Genomic DNA, 18149 nt, shown 5'->3' with positions numbered 1-18149 from the left:
AAGGTTTGACTCGGGTTCCTTCACAAAAAAAGCCTAGGTTGCATTTTGGCGAGAGTTACACTTTAACATCCATGTTTTTGTGTCATCCTGCTGGAGAAAAACAACCAACCCACAAACAGACAAGGATGACAACACTAGCTCTGTGGCTGAGGTCAAAAATAAACATGACTGGACAAACTATGTAATGGAGTCACTTTTAAAATGACCCTTAATGAATACAATGTGATCATAACAAACAGATACTCTGATAGCAATGCAGCTGAACTAAGCTAATAAGCTAATATTGGCCCAAATATTACATGATATTAGCTCATTTGAATTTATGTGTTTATCTTTGTAATCTAATTTGATTATATCACATGTGGTGAAAAAATGCCTGTGTTCCTCCAAGTGATTTGATTCATGAGAAGCTGATTTGATTTGAACAGAGCTGATTTATTCCTCAAGTTTGATTGAATAAACGTCCTTTGTAGTCTCTCCCTCGCCAGTTTTTTTTTCTCCTAACGTTTCACCTTGCTACCCCCCTCATCATCATCCTTCACTCTCACAGTGAAGTCCATAAACAGTCATTCATCAGCGCTGCGCTTGCCTCTCTTTCACAAACACCCATTCCTTTGCAGTGCGCTCACAGCCTGAGCGTGTAAATTGAACGGTATATATTAGACTCACTTCATCCGGCCGATCCATCCATCAGAAATGTCCTCACATGATTCACTGCCATTGAATGATCATTCTCATGGTTGGATGGTTAACTCATATAACCACACATATGAGTTCGTCCTAATCATTGGCTTTCTCCCCCTCTTCATTTGCAGTCCCCCCAGCTGCTTTCTCCCACTCCTACTGAGGTAATATACATTATGTCTCGCTGTGGATGTCGCACCCTTCATCAGTGCTTTCCTGTTTGTGTGTCTGTGTATATGTGTGTGTGTGTGTGTGGGTACAATAAGTTGTATTACTATTATTGAGAAGACCCTTTTGGTGTAAATGTTTGAAGTAAATGTTTTTCAGGGGTGTAGAGAGTTCTTAAAGGTTTTAAGGTTAGGTGTTGTAATTGTCCATACAGATGTTACTGAATTAAAACAGCTAAAATATACTTTAAGGATAATTACGACTTGGGTCTTATGTTCATAATGTTAGTTATCGTCACTGTAACTTATTTACTAAAGTAATTGATATGGCAACATGGTGACATCACTAAAATGAAGTCAGATGGGCAAGAAACACAAGCAGTCAGTGATTCAGACATGAACCACTTTATTTGTCTACACATTATAAAATGAGACTGGTCAGTTGCAACGATCGTCCTCGAGCAACATTAGGAAAAACACCAATTCAGCAATGCCTGATTGTGGTGGTTCTGGCTCCATCATACTTCTTTTTGACATCGTAGTCATCGCCCGCATCTCAAATTTAGTCAGTGATTCAAATAGGTCTGATGCAACAGTCTGTTGACAGCTGTCAATGGCTGTTCTGCAAGCTGGAGAAGCAATTGACATGTAAGAACCTTAAATGTGTTTCTTGTAGACTGGGTGGACTGATCCTTTGAATAAGGACCAGTGTTAGCCATGGAGTAGTCAGGGAAAGTCTAATTGAAATTACACTACTCAAGATTAGTATGCCAACCATCCCATGGTGACTTTATGTCTGTATTCCATCCAGGGCGATGGGGAGAAGTCACCCCGTCAGCGGAGACCCTCCAGCCCCAGCTCCAACAGCTCCCTGGGGGGCTATGGACGTTACACCCCGTGCCGTTCCCCCCAGAATTACAGCCGACCAGGTATCAGCCTCATACCCACATGACACACAGTCCATTATCCATTAATGCTGTTGTCATGTAAAAAAGTTATTTCTCAATTCTTGAAGGATCACATTACCCATGAATCTTGTAACATCACATGCATACTCTTTCCTCCTGACAGTACTTCTTAATAGTGAATCATAGGGAATAAGATGGTGAAGAAAAAATGCTTGCTTACTGTATTTAAGCTAAAACCTCTACGGTTTGATTAAAATCTACCACCTTTTTATTACACTGTCCAAACCCATTGGATGATCTGAAAACAGAATGGCTATCAAGCTAAGTAAACATCTGCTATCTTTACTTCTGAATAAACTTTTTTCCCCTGACAGCAGCAATTCACTCTTGTATGATACATCCTGTTCAAGCATTGCTTCAATTGGAAGTGATGTTATTTCCTGTTTTGGGCCTGTATTTATCAAGAATCTCAGAATTCCTGCTAGGAAGTGTACTGACGTAGGACTACAAACACAAAGTAATGAAACTTCCTACATGGATTTCTTTTAGCAAGGAGAAGGATGGACTTGTTTATGTTCTCCTGGCAGCTGTGGTTTGGAGTGTTAATCATTGGGAAAATGTAAATGCAGAAAATGCCACTTTAGCACTATGTGTATTCCAAAATCAATACCAATCGTAAATCTCATATTTCCCAATGTGTCATTTCCATAGCAGGCTGTTAAGTAAACCCTGGCAGCCACTTGCTTACTGTTTACAGTTATTAGGGAGTACTACTGTATGAGAAAAAAGTTGTTAACAGCCTTTGTGTCTACAGACGGGGTGTGGAGTTCGAAAATAGGAAGCTTACCAGATGTCTGTGCTTTAGGCTAGTGGCTCCAGGCTACATAAGCTGCTACTAGCATGTTTGCACCCATATTTATGACCAACTGTCGCTGGCTAAATTGCATTGGTAGTATAGGCATCAGGTTTTGACAAAGAAGAAGGATGTTTGAAAGATTAATCTTTTCAAATAGTAGATAACTTTGATTTATCTTTGCAGCTCTAGCCAATATCTGTTGGATGGTTTATTCAATGTGCAGCAGTGATGTCACAAACCCTGTGTAGGCTGTGGCGCACGACATGGAGAGCATCTTCTCTCCCACTGTCAAAATCCGCTTTCAACTTAAAAGTCAACAACTCTTGGAAAATACATGAATACAATTTGAACACATCTCAAAAAAATTGTAGTCTTGCCTTTGGCAAATAAGATAGATTGATCACTGCTTAAATTATTGGTTCTGATAGATCCAAATCATCACTGTTGCAAAGTGTGTGCATGTCCTGGCTTGGACACCTCTGGAGCTCTAAATATGCAGTAAACACAGATAGTAGTTATTACCCAAGTTAGGAGTGTTGATAAAAACGTTTTTACACAAATGTGCATGCATTTCAGAATTATTTGGCACTTGGTATTGATTTCCTACTCTGAGACACTTGATAAATAAAGGCCCTGATTCAGAATAATAATTTCACTGTTGCCCCATCTTAGAACTTAGGCCATGAACTGTCTTGTGGCTTGAGTTCTTCCATTTAAACATTTGAAGAAGATATAAGGATTGCTTCATGGGATATCCTTAATCTTTAAGATCAATATTTAGGGATTGACTGTGTGCTGTCAACCTTATGTTAAAGGATTACAAATTTATTTACCTTTTATAGGATTTATACCTACTATTCCCTTTTTTCCATGCAATTGCAAAAATACATAATTAAAAAGAAACGTAATACCTTCACAATTCATCTGACTCAACATGTGTCCTGTAATCTTATTGGTCATTCAGGGCCTGAGGTATACCTTGGCAGTAGACCCAGCAGCCAGGCCCGTGACTCCAGTTCCCTCCCTTTGCCTCCAAACCTCATGGGTGCCATTAGGTACCCCTCCACCTGTGCAAGGGACTCATCTTCCCTCCCCATGTACTATTCTGGTGGCACTGAGGGGAGTGGTGGCGTTGGTGGTGGTGGTGGCACATGCTCGCCCACACCACCAGGTGGCAGTGCAGGCTTGTCTTTTCACCTAAACCCCACCACCCTGGCCATGCTGCAGCAGCACAACTACATCCCTTACTTCAGAGGTATCAAAGCACGTGAGACCGAGACCTGGTCAGATACAGACAATGGACAACTTGCATTACTGTTGTCAAACAGAAACTAAAACTGTCAGCCCTTTCAAGAACTTCCCCAAAAACTAAAATTTGAAAGGGGATTCAAAGTTCCCCAAATGCAGGGTTTCCAAGGTGTTTCCCAAGCAGAACAGAAGTTTGCAACCCTTGGATTTAGGGTTGCAAACATAAAACTCTAATTGTAGCAAGTTGCCGGTCCATTCTGTGTTTGACCAAGACCAAAGGTCCTAAAGAATGTGAGTGCTGTGATACAACCACTGAATTGACTTCAATCGGCATGGGCAGTGGTCCGTCACCAAATTAACCATGTGTTGGAAACTGGTACCCTGGGTCTTTTGGTTCACCATAGACCCATGAGTCATAACAGGAAACAGAATGTCTGACCTTGCTTGCACTGCATTTCAGTCTGTAACCACTGTTTGATCAATCATGAGGATTTATTTTCATTAATTCTTGAACCAAAGCCATGAAACTGCTAATGCTATGCACGATACCACATGTCCTTGGATTCAACATCACAAATCAGTTCTGGAAACATTCCCCTTGCACGCTGCAACCCTGCAGAAAGGGCTTGTCCAACCACTTCCCTTTGATTCATTTTCTCCTCAACCCCTGGTTCTCCTCACCCCTCAGGGTTCAAACTGGACCCCCTACCTGACCCTAACCCTAGGACATCCCTGCATCTCAGTTTACCTCCTCCTAACGGTAAAAAAATACAACTAGTCTTTCTCTTCTGTGTTTCCCCTCCCCTACTGGAATGGTTAGCAGGTTGTGTGATGTTGTCCGGTACTGTGGTGTTGTCGGGTTTCATGGGGTGCATCAAGGTACATTCTCAGGATCACTCAGTTTTTTCTCATTCTGCTTGCCGTGTTCACTTGTGTCTGTGGACGTGGTTGTTGTCGTGCATGGTTTAACTTGATATAGACCCGAGTGATCTTTTAGAGGACAGTGAAGGAGGATTTAATTTTTGTGCTTGTCTGTTCAGATTGTTAACTTTATTGTTTGTCTGCCTTTGACCTTTAATCTACCCCCATTGTTTTTCCTGAATGACTCCCTTGTTTATTGTAATGTGTTAGACTTTAACTTAGAATGTTGACCTGCTTTTGTCCTCAATGTGAATCTGGAGAAGAGTGCAGGCTGTGGGATCTGATGACTGATAAACAAAGACGTTGAGGTTTGCAGGCAGGGTGACAAGAATCATTGGTGACGTCTGTTGTTTTGACAAGAGGCACAGCTAAGAACATTATCAGCAAATGTATTCCTTGGAAACAACTCCCTTGACCAAGGCACTGACAAATACCAAAATGTTTCAACTGCAAACTAAAGAGATAAGATATAGGGATTAGTCAGCTTGTGTTATTGAAGACTCGGCAGAACCTTTTTTAAAAGACCGTGCGCCTACATTAGATATCCAGTATACTCATCATCTGCAAATGTTATAATTTCCAAATTTAGAAACAGGGAAGAGTTAATAGAAAATAGACGATGACACAGTTTAGAGTAAAACTAGGAACTTGGATTTCAGATTTGTTACAATTCTTTTGGTTTTAACATTGTGCTCACTGACAAAGGTGCTGAGATTTACGAATGAGCAGTCAGACAATCATAGAAGAAACCAAGAATGACAGTTAAGTTACCAAATTCTCTGTTTTCAACATCTGCAGTTTACGGTCCAACTATCTGGTTGAAATTTGAGCTACCTTTGCAGTGCTCACATCTGGTTTATTGTGCAATGAGGGCTTGTTGAGGTTGGATGCTATTTTTTTTTGTGCACCTCCTTTCACATCTACTTTCAAATAAATTAGCAGCTAATCTTGCTTGCTCGCAACTGTACTGCAAAACCAGTAATCAGAGATATAAATACAAATCACAAGTGGTAGAATCTGTGGTTTTCCTTTAATTTTGTTATACACAGTTTCACTAGAATATGCATGTTAGCATGGAGGGTGAAGAAATGAGCACCCAAAGTTGATCAGTGGGATCAAATATAAGTTTTTAATAGTATTTTCCAATATATGAAAACAGTTTTAGTTAGTACGGATCATATAAACATTAGATCATTTGATTTTTAACATTTGTATCAGGGTTGTCACCTAAAAAGAGATAATTAAATCAAGTACAACAAACACAATCCACTTAGCATTATGCTAAACTATTGATCGCAGTGACTACCCCTGACATCAGAGGTTGCGGTGCCGGCAGACTCGAATCAGCTAACTTAGCTCCAAGGCTCACTGGGCTGTTTTGCAAATGGCAGCTTGGTGCTACAGCTGGAGAGCTGCAGTAAAGTGTAAAATGAGCAGAGTGAGCAAACTGCTACGCTGCACCCTATACCTTTGAAGACACCTTTTAATTCTGCCAATTTCTTACAAACCACAAACTAACATTACTTTAAGACAGTTCTATTCTGTTGAGTTAGCAAACAGCCTTGCATTCAAACACAATTATTTAATCTGTGGAGTTCAATCTTTAACCTTTCCACACATTACTTTTCAGTTTAATGTTATCATTATCCATGCACATCACTAGTTTTGTTCATTATGCATTAGCTAAGATAGCTTAGTTTAGGCCCCCTGCTACACAAGACTGTACAAGGTGAGGCCTGTTGTGCACATACACAAGATCATTACAAATCTCAGATTAAGTTGTTTGTCATTAAAATTTTGAGCAAAAAGTCACAGCCCTAATTTAAGAGTTGCCACAACATCAAGAAGTTGTAGAAGGCTATATGTTACATTGATTCTGTACAGAAACCTTAAAGCAGGAACACATCTAACATGTGCTCGCTGGAGCCACGGCTGATTAGAAGGAAGAGGTAAAGAGGGCAACGGCATGAGCTCCCACTTGAACATTTGTTCAGAAAATCACGAACACGCGGTCCAGGGTTTTGGTGGCTTTTCCATGACAGGGCGGAGAGGCTGAGACTTCTCCGATCTGGAGAGATGAAAGAGAGCAGGGGGAACAGAGGAATGAAATAGTCCGAGCAGGCCGAGCTGTAATTTAGGGGTCTGGTTGCCAGTTGCAGTGGCATGTAACATAGAGTGCTGCTAGCCCCGTTCAAGCCCTAGCTGTTCCTAACATACCGTGAAAGAGAGCTATTTGTTTTCATGCAACAGGCTCATGCTTTCATGATCCATCAGGTTTCCTCAGATGAGTTTCTGTTGTAGTAGGACTTAAGAAACTAGTCACTAGGATGTGTTGGCTAATGGTGGAAGTTGAGAGCGAGTTGAGGTAAGGACCATGCAGGGATGAATGAGGCATGCTTTTTAAATTTTTTATTTTTTATTTCCCCATTCCTTTTTCATGACTCTCAAACCATCTTTTATATCTTGTTACTGTGTTATTGGTTTTTGATTAATGAATGGCCTCCACCTTTTGATAAATGTGTAATCCGTTAACATCTCCTCCCTTAAACTTTCCAATCCTCCGACACATCCTACTTTAGCTCCAGATGTTTGTGTGGAGGATCTGCCCTACATTTAGGGCCTGCACTAACACTACTCTGGTGTGTTCGTGTGTGTGTTTATGGGGCATGTGTGTGCGAGGTTGTGTGTGCGTGCAGATCACTCAGACCAGCATTAACAACGCTGGTGTGTGTGTCGGTGATCTCATCCACTTGCATCCAGATCACTGCCGATGGTTGTCCGAGGGAGACGAGTGTGTGTTCAATCAGCTAACACTCTCTCATGTACACTCCCAATCTCTCTCTCTGTTTCTTCCTTAAAGCTCTGGATGTAGAGTGTTTATTACTTTTGGCCTGAGGGGTGTCAGTGACTCCATCACCCAGCCTGCCTGTGACGCGACACGATGGGGCGTACCCTGGTTGTGATCATAGATAGAAAACACACATGGATGCAGTCAGCAAAATGCAAATGTTTACTACACTGTCACTCAGAAGAAACAGACAAATGCAATAAAATCCATTGGGCAACAATGAATGATGAGTGAATGAATAGACGATGAGAGCAGACCACTGCCAACATGTCTGCAAGAACTTAGCATTAAGCTTGAAAGCTAAGTGGAAGTAAATTGTTGAATACATTATAGAGTATAGAGCTGAACAATAGCTGCTCTTCTCTGACAGCTGTTTCTGAACATTTGTGGGGACTTTCCTAAACCAGCAGGGCTTTAGTGTGTAAATGGTCTGGTTTGACTTGGCATGTCAGTCCATCCCTGCAGGGATTTGCGTCTCCAGCAGAACAGGACTACCTGCTTAAAGGTACATCTTTAACTAATGAGGAGCTTGTCTTGAGTTGCTGATATTTAAAAGCAACCGGCTGATCCATGGTCGTGACAAGTGTTCAAAGGAGCAGCTGCAAATACTCTTCGTTCCTGCAGTTTAATTGAAGAGTAGCTGTAATCAACGCTGCTAAATGGGTTTCCTTTTGGGTTTTAAGCAGAAAGTGTCAGAAAAGTTACCACAGGTAAAAGTGGATCACGATGGCAAGCACTCATTGAAACATTGTGTTTTGATCCTTCGATGTCTGAGTTGTATCTCCCACTAAACAGACGCCATCCATTTACATCAACCACATACTGTATGTGTCACACAGCCAAGACCAGCATCTTCAGGTTTGGCACCTTAAAAGGAGGACTATTCTATCTAGGTGAAAGGTAGCAGTTACCCAGTGTTAGGGTGTATCATTGGGTCTCATTCTCCAGTGAGGGTAAAAGGGAGTGTGACATTGACTACAAGTTACAAAGATTGGCCGAAGTAATTCATGCTTTACATTGAACGGTGGTTGTGAATGAGGAAGGAAAGCTATCATTTTACTTGGCCAGACTTCCTTCCAGCCCTCACCTAAAGTCACATGCATCGGGTAAAATGAATACAATTGGAGATGTATTTGGCCAAAGAAGGGTTTCTGTGAAGAATGGCTGATCTGAATCCATGCAATAGTACTTAGCTTTTTAAAGTGGTGCTGCTTGGCAATGAGAGGAGCCACATGAGGTGGTCCAGGCACCAGGCATGCTTTCCTGTGGCGGCGTTCCAGATGTGACAGGTTGGCAGAATGCTTTGGATAGGTTTGGGAGATTACATCACCAAGCTCACCTTAGTGTTTGGAGTTCCCAGGAGACTGGGACCGTTGCTGGGACATTAGATCTATGGGACAACATAGTATGACATTATCTATGCTAAAACGATAGCTTTCAAAATCCTACAGGATGAATTTTGTGTCCCGTCACTTAACACGTCACTAGACCGGTAGGGTTCTCTACCAAAATCTCTAAAAAAAAATTAAATACAGTAAATGGCTGGGTTATCAAGTCACCTGCATCATTGTAATAATAACAACTTTGTATTTGAGATTTATCAATATGGTTACCATAATGCTGCACTTTTGCACTTTTCTCCCAACCCCTTTCCCTTTTTCCCTTTCATATCCACTGCCCACCCTTTGCCTACCAAACTGGAGGTAGTGAAAGCGGTCGGAGTACCCCCAGCTTATCCACCTATTCTGATGGCAAATCCCCCTCCTCTGCTTCTACATACGTGGCTGCTCCCCGGCATTTCCACATACCAGGTAGGCCTTGGGTCGCAACTCAAAGTTTCATATTTCCTACATCTTTACACGTTCCGCAGAGTAGGCTGTCATTAGTGACATGAAGGGGTATCACAAGGTAAGATATGAGATCATACCAAATTAAAAAACAAACAAGATTTACAAAAATAATTGCTGCCTGCTGTTACATTTACTGTTAGAACCTTTGTCTCTCTGTCAGAAATATGTTATTAGATATGATACAAAGCATAGTTTTTCTAACCTCCTGTAGTTGAAAGTTTTAAGTTTGTTGTGACTCTATCCTCCCCAACGTGATTACTATGTCAAGGTTAAAACTTCAACCAGTGGAGGTCAGGAAATGCAAGATATTTATTTGGTGTTTGGTGTTCATTAGACTGCTTTCTTCTCAGGTACACGCAGATAAGTCCAATGAATCTGTCATGTGTTAGATACGGGCCCTCACGCAATAACATTTTGTAATCCTATCCTAAGTCTTGTACTTTTTTTTGTGAGGTTTTCCATGTGTGCTTTGTTTTCCACGTCTGATTTAGCAAGCCATCTTAACCGAAAAAAACTTGTCACATGCTTCAACTTGATGAATGCCACTTGTACATGAGTACATGGATGTGTGTTTCAGGGATTTCATCATTGACGCCATGTATGGCTAGCTGGTTAACTCCATTTGTGGGCAAGTTTCAACATAAATGTTAAGAGTGAAATGTAGAACTTCATATTGAAGGGCTGTAAGTCTCGCTGCTGGAAATGAGCAAATTTACAGCCCAACCTCATCAGAAAAACAACTAAATGGGTCGATTGCATGGAGCTGATTATGACCCATATTTGCGTTTCTTCTTTGGCGAAGATCTCTAGTGGTCATAGTAAGTATTACAGCAGCAAAGGAGGAAGTCAGACAAAGGTCTGCATAGGGACGAGATGGATAGCTTAGTAAAACAAAGACAGGACTTTCATCCAAAGGTTGATGGTGAGTTATTTAAACTTACCAGCATAGTCAAGTTACATCACATACATAACGTTACCTAAGTTATGTACATAAAGTACAGTTGTATGTACTATAAGTTAAGTTATTTTAACCCTAACCACAGTGTTTTCCCAAACCTTTACCAAGCAGGTTTGGTCCACCTGTGGCTGCGACGTTGCAACAGTCATGTTGTTTTGGGTCGTCAACCTAGTCCTTTTTTACACTTTTGAGGAAGGCAGACTTTCTGAACATGACTTGTATGACAGATATGGACTACTGTAGTTTGAAGAGACAGTTCTCTCGACCACCCAATCATACCACCTAAGATTGGCTCTGTTCAAATGAGTGGTTCTTGCATGAGGCCCAATGTCTTCACACTTTCTTGCCTTCGTCTTATGGATTGTATTCTGTAAACATCCAGGACTCTTTTATTCCCAGTGTCCTTACTATTTGCTTATTTCATAGCAATTTCTCTGTGAGAAGCAAGCAATGACCTGACATGAAACTGCATCACTTAGAATTACATTTACACTATACTTGGACAGGAGTTGACGTTAAACGGCATTTCCTTCAGTACTTTCAGTCCCTCACAAGGAAAAATAGGTTTGATCCAACATATTGTTCCCATAGACGATTACACTGTCAGTCAAGCAAGGGAAAAAAAAAACTCCCATGTTGGAAGCAAGTTAAGTGGAAAAAACAGCCAGTGATTATCCACTTAATGGCTTTCATAGTCATCGTCCTTATTGCTTTTATATGGATATTGTTTCAGATTCTGGCAGGCACTGAAACAAGGCCCAGAAAAAAAAAAAGCCCAGATGTGTTGTTTTATTGTGAGTCATGTTTCTGCTGTGGCTTAATGTGTGACAGTTGTTACTAAGCATCTCGTTCAGAGGCCTGTCTGGGTCCACTGACACTAAGATGGATTAGATAAGCCTCATACTGTCCCCATTATCCTCCAGAGGCACTTCCTCTCCCGGTACAACAAGACGTCAGTTACCTTTCAGCTTTGTCACTATTGTTGTGATGTTTGTATTATTAATTTATTGATTTAAAATCTCTAAAGGGTGCTAATACAAGGGTACCGTTTGATGCCTGGGGGCCATTTGTGGTTTCTGATATTATCCTTTGAGTGTCGTTGAATTGTTCTGCATCGAATAACCTCCCATTCAACAAACACCAAGACACTGACTTATTTTGAATATGTTGCATGAATTATATTAAAAGTGCTGATGTTTCTGATGTGCCATTAAAAAAAAAAAGAAAAATATGTTGAATCGAGCTCTGCTGCGCCTCCCTCCCTCCTTTGGCTTCTTCAAAATATCTCATCTTTCAATAACTGCTAACTCATGCTTCTTTTCTCCATTCTCTCTCTTTCTTTCTCTCCCTCCCATATTGGCTTCTTCCATTTTCTTTCCTCTGCGTCTGTCCCCATCTTCAGAGACTATGGTCAAAGATAATATCTATAGAAAACCCCCCATCTACAGACAGCATGGTACAGTCTTCTTCCTTGTTAACACTTCCTTCTCTGGTCTGGTCTCTGCACGATGTGTTGCATGTCGCCTGTCAGTCATCTCCTCATCTCCTTCCTGTTTTTTTTTTTTTTCGAAGGCCTGCACTCGTCCAGTAGACTCCATGGATCTACATGCATAGCGCTGGTGTAAAAGTACAGCATCTATGTTAATTTATGTTATTAAATCAAAGACAAGTGCAGAATCTGTCAAGGTTGAACACTTTGACAGGGGGCAATGTTATGGTGAGACTGACTTAAAAAAAAAACCATTATATTTTGCAATCCAAAGGAAATGATGAAAGACAGCAGACTGTTGACTCTGCACTTGGCAAAATTTATACTTATTTTAAGCCAAAGTGGACGTTAAGATCAAACTAGCCACTGACTAGAGACGTAATGGTGTAGGCGGGTTGTTCACAGTAACACTGAGACGATGTAATACGTTCCGGGTAAGTAATGTAATCTGTTAGTTAGAGTACTCAGATTACATTTGTAATTGTAATTTCCCTTTGTCGCCACAAAAATAAAATTAAATATATATCATATACTGGCCATAAGAGCCTGTGTTGTATTGTTGTAAAGCTGTGCCTAATACTGTCTGCCTCTGCCCAGTTCACTGTCAGATTCTTAGCAAGACAAACAGCTGTAAATATTATATTGCGTCTGTCATTCCTATTATTAGGCTGCAGAGTTACCGATTGTGGGCCGTGAAGAAAGCTACAAAATGACGGTAGAGTCAATACATTCAAAGGTACATGTACAGTTGGCTACACGCCGTCTGGATGATAAAACCGACATGCGCAACGAGTCACAAAGAGGTTTTATCGTAACTCTTGGTAACGTGTTACTTTTCTCAGTAGATAACGCGGTAACATTAAAGTTACTTCTTACTGGCAGTAATCTTGTAATGTAATGACTTACTTTTGAAAGTAACGTTACCCAACACTGTTGGTTGATAATAATTTTCAGGAATATTGAATTTTATTGGACAGGACAGTGGCATAGGACAGGATGGTGGCAGACAAGCACAGAGGGGTACGAGATGGGTAGGACTTGCGACACAGCTCCCTGGACAGAATCAAACTGTGGACGATGCAGTTTTGTAGTGTTCACCTTAAAGGGGCTCTCTGTAACTTCCGTGTTGTGCTGGAAGCTTCAACAAATCATCCACCGGCTTGTTTAGGCAACTGAGAGAGACTGGGAAGGTCTCATTTTTCACTTCATGTGAAGATCTGCTCACATATGAACAACACAAAAGTGATTAATACGTGTTAATTGCTACAGATTGTTACATAGAGCCACTTTAACTAATATTCCCTTCTTTTAAAAACCATAACAACAATCCTTCCCTAAACTTAATCAATTGTTTTCGTTGCCTAAAAGCATTATTATTATTATAATTATAATAATTATTATTATGTTTATTATTATGTTTCAATAAGAGCGCTGAAGCTGGTTGTTGAACAGCGTCTGTACAGCCCCGTTTCCAGAATAAAATGTTGGCATTTTACGTTTCTGACAACCACATATACATTCAAATTTGTTCATGTCATACATATCATGTTAACATTTTCACAAAGTATGTCATATCACGTTCACCATCAGGACATTTTCCAGCTGTTTCTGCTGTGAAAAAACTGGTATTTTAAGTCGACACATCATATATTATAACCTTTACCAATTGGTTTTTGTGCCTTAACCTAACCAGGCCATAAGCTAGGCGTTGTTACAACACAAAATTGAAAATTGAACCTACAGAAATGCCCCGTTGCAACATAAAGAAATGTACAGTTTCAACATATCTGTGATTTGCAGAAACGTACATTGCCCTAATTCATTCTGGTGATTGGGTTGTGTCTTAAACACTTCAAACATGATTGACAGTTCCAACTTATAGAGGGCAGCGTGGCAGCTGTTTTCTGTAATACCTAATTAAATGGTAGATTTAACATTTAAATGAACTAGAAGGAGGAGAAAACAAAGACACTTAGAAACAAAGTCTACAAAAACATTGCCCTAAATTTCAATATCTGATCTGACACATTGTTTATTCATCTCCTCACGGGACCGATTGTTGTAATTGGGGCACTTGGGTGTTAATTTGCTCACTCCGTTCATGCATGTCTGCACTCATCTCACTGGCTCATTTGTTGGTTTTAGTGTCGATGTTGTGACTGTGTGTCCACTGTGTGTGGTTGCATACATGATTCACTTTGTATGGTGACATTTTTGTTGTACCAATCACCGTGTCTCTCCCCTCACCACTGTTTGTGTGTCTTATTGATGGTGTACACCTTTTTCCTCTATAGTTGCCCTCGAGCTATACAGTATGTCACTGACAACACAATGACACAGGAGTCCAAGGAGCTTTTGTCACCTCTATCACACAAGGAAATATCCATCTTTATTAGATGTGACAAGTAAATCAGCTGCATATGGCATAGTCCTACAGATTTATGACATGACTGTCAGCATCTTGATTGTATGCATCCAAGCAGACGTGCTGTCACTAATAAGGTGTGTGCTATTTGTCAGAAAGATGGAAAAAAAGATATTTATCTACTTAACCTTGGAGCTCTGTAAAGTGACATTACATTTAAATGGACTGCACATAATTTTGTGAGTATTGGCTCATTGGTCACATGCTAATGCTTTAGCATGAAATACGCTAGGTTATCATAACATTTTCCAAAAAGAATGGTGAGGTAATTTGTAATTTGTACACAAAATGTCAAATAACTTCATTTGTATTAACTCATGCACGCAAATTCACATAACATAATATGACGTTGCAGTATGTTGGAAGAGTGGCAAAGATAACACAGCTTTGCTCAACATACAAACAGGCTAAATACAAAGTGTCTCTCTTTCCAATTTTCCTGTATCAATCTACATTGAATCCAAGCAGATTTCAGGCTGATTTCAAAGAGTTGCCTCGATCTGACAATCAGAAAACACAGTGTAATTTGCACTGTAATAGGCTACAGTGTTGCTGGAACAGCGTCCATTGTAGCCTAGCATCACAACTGTGCAACAAATAGTGTTGAGGGGACAAGAACAAATGTAGTGAGAGAAAGAATGTACTGAAATATAAATACGACAACTGAGCTTTGAACCTGTCGCTAACTCTCTTCTGTTACAGTAAGTTGCTATTGATTGTAAGTTGCAGATACTTCAAATTGTAAGGCCATGGACATTGAGACTATATATTATAGTGTTTTGTCCTTGTATGTATATACTGTTGACATCCCTTACAGAGAGAACAAACTGAGTGATTCAGGAGCTTGAATAAGTCATTTGGGGATTAATTAATTATATAGGACAATTTATTAATTGCATTACACCTGCTGTGTTCCATAAGAACAAGACTAAAAGGTCTATTGGCTCACTAGCAGTCACTAGAGGCTCCATGCCCTGAGGGTTATGTTAAAGAATAGGCAAAGAAGTGTCCAAAATGAGGATTCATCATCTGGGGAGCATGAATGCATGGATTCAGTTCCATAGTAATCTATAATCTAAGTATTAGCAGTAATCTACTCATTTGATTCAGACATATTTTGAGTACAGTTGGAGATTTTGGGCCAATGTTAGCGAGGAAGTAAAGGATAGGAGGAGGAAGATTTTATACTATGGTCCCCATAGGATTTTCAAAACAAAGTATCATGGATCAGAATATTCATTGAGGGGAAGTTTTGACTCCCTCTTGGTCATTTGCAATCCTCATGGGACCGAATCCTGACCAAATTTCATTGTAGCCATGGCTGTAGTTGTTAAGATATTTTCCATTGGTGATCGATGGGTCAAACTCCCAAAATGACAGTGCAGCCCTGTGAGTATAATGTGGATATAAATGTGAGTGTTTGCTATCTGTCCTGTCTTACTGTACAGCCACACAGTGCATGTATAGCTCCCTGTAGATGCCATCTGCAGCTGATGATGTCATGGTACTGTAGAGTTAATAGTGCAGTACAGTGGAGCTGAGAGGCAGATGATCCAACACATTAACTGTGACATCCTGTAACATCTGACTGTTTTACAGCTTCTAGAACATCCTGGCAGGATGGGGAGGATAGCAAGGTGGGTCTGTGTGTATGTGTCTGTATCTGTCTGTCCATATCTGCCTCTCTTCAAGTCATTTTTCTTAAACTTTGCAAATACTGTACATCCATTTACTAATTCACTAACTCATACTTCTCCATCATCCATCACTTCTTGGCATCTTCTCTCCTTCTGTCTTTGTCTCTCTGTCTGTCTCTTTCTCTCTGTCTCTGTAGAGGACCAGTTGGATGATCTTAAAGAGTGAAATAGACGGACACATGGGTCCAGAAGACCTGGATCCTCGCAAATCTACCTGCAGCCTGCCCACTGACACCTCCCAGCCTAGTGAGTAACCAGTTGCATGAACACAGCAACATGGATCTTAACAGTATCTAAAGCGTGAAATAATAATAAATATACGTATTTATTCTCTCTGCAGATTTCCCCTACAATAAGTCTGCTTCCTTACCCGGATATGGACGGAATGGCATCTACAAGGTGAGCTACAGTAACGTTGAGTAGTGATTAACACCTCTAACGAACTATGATTGGCCATTCAGCTAAGGGAAACAGTGCACAAGAAGAGAAACAGAAACCATTTGAGTCTCTCGCACCCATTTAGTGCAGCTTCTCCTTATTTTTCGCCTCCGCCTCTTCACCAGTGCCGTTTGTAACTTGTTCTTGGTAAGAAGCGGCTATATCAGCAAAATTGGTGTCCGAAAACATTGCTTTGTCATAACAACGGCTTAGTCTTGAGTCTTCTAGTTTCGCTTTTTGAATGACAAATACAGACGACCACAAATTGGTGGTACGGAGAGATATTTCCTCTTATGCAGGCACAGAACCTACGAGTTAGTTGGCCATCAGCTGTTGTCGTCACGGTGCTTTTTGGCCAAGACACAGATGTCAGTCCGGTGTGTCTGGGCCCTTAAAGGAAAATTACTTGTGTATTATAACTTATAAACAAGCTGACAGTTTTCCAAAGAAAAGAAAGCACTCTAATTAGAAGTCACACCATGTGAGTGCACCCATGATGACGCTGATAGCTGTCATTTGTTGCAAAAGAAATCCTTGAATGCACAAAATGACCATGGTGAACTCAGCATTTTACCTTCATCTCTGTGTTCTCTTCCATTTGCGTTTCACTGAACTGGAGGTTTGTTTCCTGACTGTATGACCCTCTGATTTCCCTGTTGGATCTATTTACTGATCAACATTCCAAGAACTTAGATATTAACTTGGTGAGCATAACCAGCAGAGAACAAATGACTACAACTAAGAATAAACCCAAGTAGTAAGAAATGATGGCATTCCTATAATCCAACTACTTACCTCATAACTTAAACCCTTGCCTGTCTCATCTTGCACCAGGGTTTGTATATTTCCACCGAGCCAACATGACACTATAACCCAAATGAAATAATAACCGGCCTCAGAGTCGTTGGGTCCCATCCAAGTCAAGTCTGGCACAATAAAACCTGGGCCCGCAGCCTGGTTAGGGCTCGAGCCATGCCAGGGGGTGCGCTCGATTTGCGTTGGCTCTTGTTCTGAGAACTTTGAGCATTTAACTCATTGCAGTGTGACTCGTCAAGGGAAATGGGGTCTGACTGTCACCATAGTGAGGCGAGAGCCGACTGAGGTGTTAGGAAGATCTGACAGTGATTGCATTTTAAGCCGCTAGGTAGTAGTGTTTCTCATCCAAGTTCTACAACCCGCTCTGGTACAGTCATCAGACAGGCCACAGTCTTCATGTGTTTACACCATAGTTTTATCAAACTCACTCACACACACACACACACACACACACACACACACTGCTAATCAACACAGGAGGCCTCAGAGTAGCATTTAGGACCATTCGACAGTGCGCCTTCTTTTCAAAATCCAAACTTTTCCCTCACAGGTTTGGTATCACATTACACAGGGGATCAGTCAGCCATTCAGTCCTCACAGGGCAGGGATCTGGTTTATTATGAGGACATTGGGGGTATTTAGTCTATCATCCACCGACGTGATATTGCTGCGCTTGCTCTGTGTTTGTTGATGGATAGAGGACAGGCAGACAAAACAGTATGGTGAAGGAAATGAAAGCTCAGGAGCCAGGACCAATTCATGGCGCAAAATATATTAAACTATTATTCACGTGCTGACAGTGCTGGTTAGTGTGTTTGACATGGTGGATTAAGTGTGTTTGCAG

The 18149-nt window shown here is 40.8% G+C and overlaps 1 protein-coding gene across 1 annotated transcript in view; it reads left to right on the top strand.

The window, feature by feature from the left end:
* Positions 1–18149, top strand: part of ablim2 (actin binding LIM protein family, member 2) — a 74024-nt gene that overhangs the window by 46469 nt on the left and 9406 nt on the right. Inside the window, exons 11-17 of the mRNA XM_073475269.1 lie at positions 1663–1780; positions 3580–3870; positions 9336–9443; positions 11843–11896; positions 15954–15991; positions 16189–16297; positions 16392–16450. Of these exons, the coding sequence (XP_073331370.1) occupies positions 1663–1780; positions 3580–3870; positions 9336–9443; positions 11843–11896; positions 15954–15991; positions 16189–16297; positions 16392–16450 (777 nt within the window). The remainder of the gene's footprint in view (positions 1–1662; positions 1781–3579; positions 3871–9335; positions 9444–11842; positions 11897–15953; positions 15992–16188; positions 16298–16391; positions 16451–18149) is intronic.

The sequence above is a fragment of the Pagrus major genome, chromosome 10, assembly GCF_040436345.1.
Source record: "Pagrus major chromosome 10, Pma_NU_1.0".
Classification (NCBI taxonomy): domain Eukaryota; kingdom Metazoa; phylum Chordata; class Actinopteri; order Spariformes; family Sparidae; genus Pagrus; species Pagrus major.
This window is presented reverse-complemented; position numbering and strand designations above follow the sequence as displayed.